The 9,930-nt window shown below is 32.3% G+C and overlaps 1 protein-coding gene across 2 annotated transcripts in view; it reads left to right on the top strand.

The window, feature by feature from the left end:
- Positions 1–9,930, top strand: part of LOC106459123 (hemicentin-1-like) — a 98,643-nt gene that overhangs the window by 10,800 nt on the left and 77,913 nt on the right. For both annotated transcript variants that reach the window (XM_022385548.1, XM_022385549.1), the window contains exon 2: positions 9,522–9,632. In XM_022385548.1, the coding sequence (XP_022241256.1) occupies positions 9,522–9,632 (111 nt within the window). The remainder of the gene's footprint in view (positions 1–9,521; positions 9,633–9,930) is intronic.

Genomic DNA, 9,930 nt, shown 5'->3' on the forward strand with positions numbered 1-9,930 from the left:
AATGCTAATTTGTTGACAGGTGTCACCTTAAATACTTTGTCTCCCGTGAAAGAGTTGGCGGTGGGTGGTGATGACTAGCTGCCTTCCCTCTAGTCTTACACTGCGAAATTAGGGACGGCTAGCGCAGATAGCCCTCGTGTAGCTTTGCGCGAAATTCCAAAACAAACAAACAAACCCGTGAAATTCAACTTGGAAACCTTGAAATTTTTCTTTATAACAAATGTATATATGATACAGCATTAGCACCTTTTCTATACTTCTTGGTATGTTTTCTTTAGACAATCTTTATATAAGTAAATTTAAATAAAGTAATTTCTCTCAAAACATATAAAAAATAAAAAAAACATTCCCAAGTTAAAAATGCTCTTGAATACAAATATTTTACACTATTACTTCTGTATCGATGTGTGTCGAATCGCGAGTTGTACCTATGCATATTCGTCTATATTAGAACATGTTTAAATATGGTATAAAACAAATAACATCAAATATGAGTCGACTGATATTGCTATTAATAAAATGTTATTTGTTCATTGGTCTTAGGTATACGTCAGTTTGTCTTAATATATGAAAAGTTAATATTTACCTAGATTAATACACTGGTGTGTATTTAAATGTTTTCACTGCTAATTTGTAATTATTAAGTACGTTCTAGTTAGAATATCAGAATAGGTAGTTGGGATGTAATAACTGAATGAACTTATGTAGAATTGTAGCTACTTTCCTATTTCTAATATTCTAGATTAGTTTGATGTGTTGAAAATAGCAGAAAATAATTAGTTTGATGTGTTGAAAATAACAGAAAATAATTAGTTTGATGTGTTGAAAATAACAGAAAATAATTAGTTTGATGTGTTGAAAATAACAGAAAATAATCTACGGAACCTCGAGTGTTACTTGCGTTGCTTTCGTAGAAACATATTTTTTTGTATTTTACATATAACGTTAACTAACTATTACTAAGTATTCACCATATGCAGATATTATATTACTTTCGATTATTTTGTACTTTTCCATTGTTCTTTTTTTATGTAATACTTTATTACAGAGTTAATTGCGAATCATTCAGATTTTCTTCTAGGGTTAAGTATCGATTGTACTTTGTTCCTACGTTAATTAATGACAACATTTTTTGTATTCCATATTTGATATTCCAGGAAGTCGGGTTTTTATAGAATTAGTCACAGATTTTATTGTATTTTGTTTCCATCGCTACACTATTTGGTATAAGTTTCAAATTCCAATTACATTATGTTTTAGTCCAGAGTAGCTTTAATTTGTTGCAGACTTAATCAACAATCATGTTCTATTTACCTTGTTTGCTATTTTGAACTAGGGTTAGTTCTGGTTACGAGTTTTCGTGTTGTCCTGTGTGTAACGCCTATGGTGTACTTCGTTCTGTTGTTTAATTCCGGTCAAGTTATATTTTCAAGATTAATCATCGACCATTTTATAATTTGTCTAGGGTCAATAAGCTATCATGTGTTACTTTAATCCAATATTAAGGACCTATTTTAACCACTTGATTATTTATCATCTTGTGCTTTATTATAAACTTAGATACTGATCAGACTTTTAGTTTATCGTTGGATTTTTTTCCATCGCGTTTTATGATCTTTCAGACTTCGTTATTAATTCGCGTTGTCAATGAAACTAGCAACTAGTCCACATAGTTTAATAAAATTAATGTTAATAAATCGATTACATTCTAATGAATAACGACTGTACATAAGCATGTTACAAGCATGTGCCCATTCAGTTAATAACGGTTTATTTTTACTCAAAACACTGAATACGGTCAGGCTATAGTTTAATTCAACTGGGTAATTTATGTTCGAAAGCATCACATGATGTGGATGAACGTGTTTTTTTACTCATGAATTTAGGAAGAGAAACCAAACAAATCATCCTTACTGGCATATCATGCAAATAAATCAGTCTTTCTTTCTCAACCAGGGATTAAAACATCTCAAATGTAATTCACAGTATCCAATCATAGTCTACAATCACAAAATAGATTACTTAAAAAAAATTAAACCGCACAAATTAGATGAAACTTAAAGAACTCTGAATCTGTTTAAGTAAAACAACAACAAAAAAAACGCTAATTTACTGTCCTTTCTCTGATTAAACAACATTGAACACTGAACTCAAAACTGACTTTTAGTGAAACTTCTATATACGCGATAAGGTTAAAGTTATTATAGTTAAAGGATAAATTAGAGTAGTTTTCCAAAGTAGGAAATAATATACTGTGTATGAGACTCAAACAAGTATGTATATGAGACTCAGACAAGTAAGGAGTAAAAGAGTAAAAGAAATTACAAATGATTAATAATATCTGTTGCAAAAACACTGACAACAATTGTAAAGGTCGGATTAACCGTGGATGTTTTCTGTTGTTTTTTTTTAAATTAAAATAGACGATGTCTCCGTGTCTGTGCTAAGGTCTGAATGAGATTTTATTTTTTATAATAAGTGAAACAAAACTAAACTAACGAAAATCATTCTGCAATTTGTTAATAAAACAAATTGAAATCCTTAAGTTGGGTATAGGATGGAAAACATTTTCATCTGGACGCCATAACAATCACTACGATAAGGTTTCAAGCATGGCTGTCTTTAGCAATAAACCTATAATATGCACATTCAATCATCATCTATAGGCCATGTTTTTATCGAATCCTTGGGCATCGACCTATCTGGGGTAATGACACTTGTTATTACAGTGAACACTTGTTCGTCCGTAAATCGACAATCCGTATTATTCACAATTCGAATGATTTTTCATATAGACAAATCTTCACAACGGGAAATTGAATCAATAATCCGTATATTCGCGTTTCGAATACAAACAGCACCTACTTTTGACGATCATTCATTTACTATGGATATGTGATTCGGTAAACCGTACATTTAATTAGGAGTAGACCATAACAGAAAAAAGAGGAGGCAATTACTAACAACAAAACACCTACACCAACGGTATCAGCTTACGACAATCTTACTGTGAACGATCTTAACTTGCGGTGGGTAACCTACTGTTCATGCAAGATACAAGTGAAATGAGAAAACATTGATGACGTCAGCGCTGTTCTCGAAGTGGCTGGAGGATTTTAACCGGAGGATGCGCTCAAAGAAGATAAAAATTATTCTCCTTGTGTAGCATGCTGCACCAGATCAAGAGTTGTGTAATGTAACATTGTACCACTTACCATCAAACACCAGTTACACAACCTATGGATGCTGGAATAATCAGATCATTCATACTTTATTACTACGTCAGCTGATTAGAAAGTACTTAAAATGTGTTGAAACTAACGATCCACAACTGTAAGTGTCCGTGAGGCTTTACAAATGGTAATTTTCGCCTGGTCCAGTGTTATCATGGAAACTACCAAAAACTGTTGAGCCTGTTGACATGTCAGAAGTCGTTAATAAGATTGCTTATGGAATTCACACCTTACTCTCGAGTACTAATGACTCTATGTTAGCTGATTAGTGCAGTGGCTCATCATCGACCCAGCAGAACATGAGATGTCAAATGAAGATGTCATTTCCATCTTGTCTCTTCAAGAGTGTGGTGAAAGTGAATCGGACATAAGAAATAATCCACCAATAGGGCCAGTCAGTCCGTATAAATCACATCTAGCCTTAAAGACGTCATCATATGGTTCGAACAAAACGATGACCTATGTGAAGGTGATGACGTAATGTGTTATTTCCTTAAAGCTTCTGAGAAGTTTCAAAAAGAAAAAAAATCAGTTCAAAAGCAGTGTATGATTTCATTTTTCTCTAGAAAATGATTTGTTGTATAATCAACTAATATTGTGTATTTTGTGTCCTGTAAGTAAATTATTAATTTCAACAAAATAACGCTGTATGTGAAGTTAATGAAATGCCACATTGGTTATATAATTTTTATAATTATTGATAACGTAGATAATAAAAAGTTGATACGTTTACCGTACACAAAATTTCTTTTTGTTTACCAGTTGCATGCCCACCCTTAATAGTTTCCAACCTTAGATCGATCTATATAATACATGCTATTAATAGAGTCCATTGAATTCGAAATGATTCAACTATTCTGATGTCTTGATAATCCGGACGAATTAGTTTACTACAAATGTGTTCGGATTAAAGAGGTTTCACTATGCTTTAAGCTATATTTCTCAGGTATTCGAGGTTTCGGTTATATTTCCTCGTATAATCCAGTATGTTTTCATCTTATATGCTTTAGGTAGGTTTTCGTGAGAAAACAACAACAATAACAAACACTGCAGTTGTTCACTACCTCTCAACATTTCATGTTTTCTCTAATTAATACTAAGGTGACTAAACTTCGTATACAAAACATTCCACTAATTAATAATAGTAATATACAGCAATGGTTAAATACGGTCTATGAAATAGCGTAATAATATTATATAATCATTAGATAAAAATAGAGCCAAGTATCAATAAGGGGATTGAATGTTCTAATCTGATCCATTCAGAGCGAGCTCATATGTATAAATCTGAAACAGAATCCCAGTAAGTTTCTATAAAAAAAATATTTGACACTCAAAGACATATATAGAGTATGTGAAGCCAATGTGTGTCGATGGTCAATTTGTTTTGCACTATTAACTAGTGAAGATAATCCAACTTTGCCACTAGGCCAACCATTTGCAAAATCGAAATTTAATCCTGTTGTGCTTCACAATTAACACTGTAGTAACAGTCCAATCAACTGATATATTTAAAAATAGCCATATTACAGTTGCAATGTGGAATGACCATTAATTATACTAGCCTATTATGTAAGAGGAATCATCTTTTAATTTACAAAGCAGCAGGGATTTCAAAAAAATGACCGAACAGTAAAAGGCCATTTATTGAGTGAATAAATGTCATCAGCACTACGTTCTGTAAAATATATACGAAGGTTACGATGTCTAATGTAACAGCTTATTTCTATGAGAAACAAGATTCTCCGTTAAATAATTACTGGAAAAACAATGTCATAAGCATGTTACTCAAAATAAATAGGTGTTTTTTTAAGTTCGTTAAGTTTAACATTATCTGTCTATGTAAAAATGTCATGTACATGTATCTTCAGGTAAACCGATGACTTTAGCAACTAACTAAGTTATACATTGTTGTATATGTATAAATACGTATTGCGAGAGAATGCATACGTTATTACTTATTATTCTGCAACCGTCTTAGAATATACTTTTTAAACCAAAGTTATTATCTCGCATAAACATTGTATAATATTAAACTTACTAGACTCGAATTTCTTTTTCGTTGGCATTTTTTTTTTACTCTAAAACTTTAAAGGATGCGCTCGTCCCACTGGTTAGCATACCGGATTGAAGATTTGAGGCTAACGTTAAATAAACAAACAAACAAAGAAACAAAAGAACAATGTGATGACCAACTCTCACTATTCGATTAGAGTAGCCCGGGAGATGGCAGATGGATGACGTTGACTAGCTATCTTCCCTCTAATCTACAATTTCAAAATTAGGAACGGCTAAAGCAAACTACAAAAAAAAAAACTAACTAAAAATATAAAATAAACAAAAAGGCAAAATTAGGTGCAACCACGAACGTACATCAGCGGTAAATGACAAGTGTTGTTAAATACATTTTGAACTTGAAAATAAGTAATACAGAGCTCACCGAATATTACGATAACGTTATTAACAGTGGTAACATATATCCACAATTTGCATAACTTACGTACAATGTACACGCACACACACACACACACACACATATATATACTAAATTTAATTATAAAGAACATGCACTGGTAACTACGTAACTTTAAAAATACCAAGAAAATAACATAAATTCAACAGATATAAATATATATATATATATAGTGCAATTATTCCTATCTTGATATGTAAGAATTTTTTTTTTTTAAACGCCATTTAATTGTCTAAAGCGGTAAAAAAAGGAACTTGAGCCAGATAAACTCAAAACTCGCAATTCAGTCATTATTAAATCATCAGATAAGGAAAATGAGTTTGTTGTAATGGGCGTTGATGACTATAAGAGAAAAGATGCAAAACACGTAAAATAAGAAACGACGAATCTTTTACGAAGCTATCAGAAAACTTTTTAAAAGAAATTTCAGTAAAATAAGATGTAAAATGTATTTCATTACAACAAACAAAAAAAATAAATTTAATGTACAATAAAGACGCCTTTTACGTACCTGCAATGTTGTAGTTAGGCAAGACTTTCTTTCTGATGTTTACGGACAAAGACTCTCACTACAGATAAGCCAACTCGTGAAACGCATTGTGAGATGATAAACTGGTTTAAAATACAAAAGGCGTATTAATGGTATTTTTTTTTTGCGCTGTTTCTGGACATATTTCTAAAGCTTAAGTTCCAACGACTTATTGAGATTGTCTTCATAGTCTGACTAAAGAACTTTACATACGGCACGATTCAAAGACTTATTGATAATGTCTTCATAGTCTGACTAAAGAACTTTACATACGGCACGATTCAAAGACTTATTGATAATGTCTTCATAGTCTGACTAAAGGACTTTACATACGGCACGATTCAAAGACTTATTGATAATGTCTTCGTGGTTTGGACAGAGTTTCCAAAATCCGACGTAAATGCGTAAAGAATGTACGTTGGTCATAACTTTAATATTTAGCCAGTGATATTAATCCGATCTTATATCAAAAAGTTTCATATGAACTATTTATGATATAGTCTCACTGTCAGACTTTGTTTGTAGATTACTTTGCATTAGAAGAATATTAATTAAATTTTAGAATGAAATTTTGTTCTTTGAACTTAAGCCCCTTTCATTTCATAGATCGAAAACTGTATTTTTCTGATATTGGATGCAACGGTTTGAGTAACAGAAATATATACCTTAGAAACTAATCTGTATTCACGTAGTTTAAATATATTTATAACTAGTAGAGATGCAGCGACCACATGTCCTATAGTTAAACCTACCCGAAATGTAAACAACAGCTACCATGCTGGAATTATAAAGTTATGTCTCGGGAACACTTGACAAATGGTGGTCATCTTCTCTGAGTGATTGGATGGGCGTGGCAGAGGTGATCTGGTGTAATGGGTCGAAATATCATAATTAACAACACCATTTTCTCATCTCTCTCGTCACACGGTAAAACCCAACCATCAATGAAATTTCGTTGTGTGATGTTTATTTATATAATCAAAATTATTTAAACATGAATTCATTTTTACAAGAGGGTCTTTCTAATCAATGCATGCTTAGATTAAAAATAACAACAAACAAATAAATAATCCACAAAAATAAACTAAAACATGAAAATGGTCAGTCTGAGGGAAGCTAAAGGTTGCGATATCTATTATATATTTGTATTATATGTGTATACATGTATTATATAGATAAATATATACGCCTCTCGGGTAATTCAGTCTGTCAAAAATATAATACCTATGAGACACAGTTCTCTGGAATATTAAGTAATTTAATAGGACGTTCGGGAATTCCTAGATGCTATGTTCTTCTCTACCACAATTCTCTATTCTTTAATTACTCAAGGAGATGTAATTACACATTCCCTCCAATTGGATGATCCTGAAGCAATAGAATCCGGAAGTAATCAAACAAAAAAGCAAAAGGACTATTGTTATAGAACAAAAGCAATTCGAAACGATCGTTATCAGAACTTAAACGCTCACACACACACGGGTAAATAGGTGGATGAGTATTGAGAATAATAATGATATGATTTACGGCTTCACTTACTTTAAGAAGTCAACGCAAGGTTAACTGAAGTTGGAATACAAATAATAAGAATAAAAAAAAACACTGAAGTACGCTATGACAGCATGCCGATTTCACTTAAAACGTACCAGTACGTGTATTTAGAACAAGAAACATTAATATAAATAACAGAAATTATGAAGCAACACGATTCACGTTTTTTACATGGTGTATTAGCATATCGATTAATTTACCATTTTGGAAATGTTTGAGTATTTTATATTTAAATGGACATAAATAGTTTTGAATATAATAATCAGCAAGTCATGTATGTGACATCCATAGGTCGATATATAACCGCGATGGATGGTAGTGTGTCAAGACTATATTCTAAGATTGTTTTGTGGTTGGTAATTAATGTGATGCCACTCAATTATTTTTGCTAGGGTTGTGACAACCATTTCCGAACCAAAATATTCAAACACTCAGATAATAAAGACGCGTTCAGGTCGGGAATTAGAATTGCCAATACGTGGATATCTCTTACACTAAATGACATTAAAAAATAAATGAATATGGATCAACTTGGAGCACCAGGACCAAGCAACAAGTCGTACCCCTGTCGGGATTATCAGAGTGAAGTGCCTTGTAGCAGTCTACATGACCTTTGCAACAGTATGCAACAAGGATCTACGTCTGGGAAAGCGACACAAATCACGTTTTTCACGACATATCGAAAACCTGAAGCAGCCAGAGAATGAAAGAGGTATTCGTGCTATCCCATAGGAAAACAGTTTGGTCAAGTCGCCTATGGATGTCTGTGCGATGGGCCTATTAAAATGGATGCTAAGAAACTGTCGTCTTTGTACACTAGATGAATTATATAAACTTTCATGAAAGAATGCTGTGTTTTGAATATGACAACCTTAAGGCGGATACTTTTACAATAGAAACTACGCTCGAAGGCTGATGTCAAAGTTCACGGTAGTCAAATAGAGCAAAACTATAACGACGTAGAGTGGTTCCAAAATCATGTTGCTATAACTGAAAAATTACTATAACTTGTGTTCAAACATGAATAATGTTCGAACTTAAACTGAAATCATTATATTATTATTATACTGGATAAACATACTAGAAAGAGGACACAATGAAAATAATAAAATAACACTAGTTTGTATGGAACTATCCAATAATTTGTAATAGCTGTATAAAACACGTTTTGCAAAAACAACAACAAAACACTCCCATTCTTTGTCTAATGACCTAAACCAAAGACTACCAGACACATGGAGGAGATGACCAAAATTGTGATATCAAGGTTTTGTATTATGGTTTCAGCAGTGTTCTTGGTTACGTTTCGGGTGATATGAAAATTGTCTTTAAGGCCTTTACTTATATCTTCCCTACAAGGAAATAACTTATCCGTTATTTTAGGATTAGAGATTATTTTTATGCTTTTGACTATTAAAAACCTTACAGGGTTTTTAAACTACGTTATATTGTTGACCGATTTGGAGAATATTCTATGCTTATTTATATTTATTCAAACTTTGATAAATACTTCTAGTAAAAGCATGTTTCTTTACCTTCAGTAAAAGTCTAAATCAAATAATAATTGGCAGGAGTGTGTGTATTTAGTATTTTGTTTTGTTTTGCTATTCTAACAGTTGAGGAAATTATTGCAATTTTTGAAACGTTCGCTGTAAAAGAACAAGCAAGCTGCTTTTACGAATATGTAAGTTTCATTCATGTAAAATACTGTAACAAAAACTATATTATTTTCTAGTTCCACCAAAGAAAACCATCGTGAGGGATACACATGGCCAAGTTCTGGAAAGTTTAGTTGGTCCGTATAACGAGGGTGAAAGCTTGACACTGGTGTGTGAAAGTGAAGGAGGTATGTACACACATGTATTTAGAGGTATCTGGCGGGAAGTGAGAAATTTTCATCTTTTAAAAAGAGCACTACTTTGGCAATTTGACCATCTGCTTGCGATGATTACTGGACAAATTGTTGAAGATGGTTTTAGATGCTACGTTTATTAATCAGTAAAACTATTCTATCAATGCAAATGCTAGTGTTTCCAAACTAGAACATTTCTGCACTGATTTTGAGTTTCAGGTTCATTTTCAGATGCACAATAAGCGTTCCCGGTTGTTATAACTAACTAACTATATATATATATATATATATA

The sequence above is a fragment of the Limulus polyphemus genome, unplaced genomic scaffold (genome assembly GCF_000517525.1).
Source record: "Limulus polyphemus unplaced genomic scaffold, Limulus_polyphemus-2.1.2 Scaffold563, whole genome shotgun sequence".
NCBI classification, from domain to species: domain Eukaryota; kingdom Metazoa; phylum Arthropoda; class Merostomata; order Xiphosura; family Limulidae; genus Limulus; species Limulus polyphemus.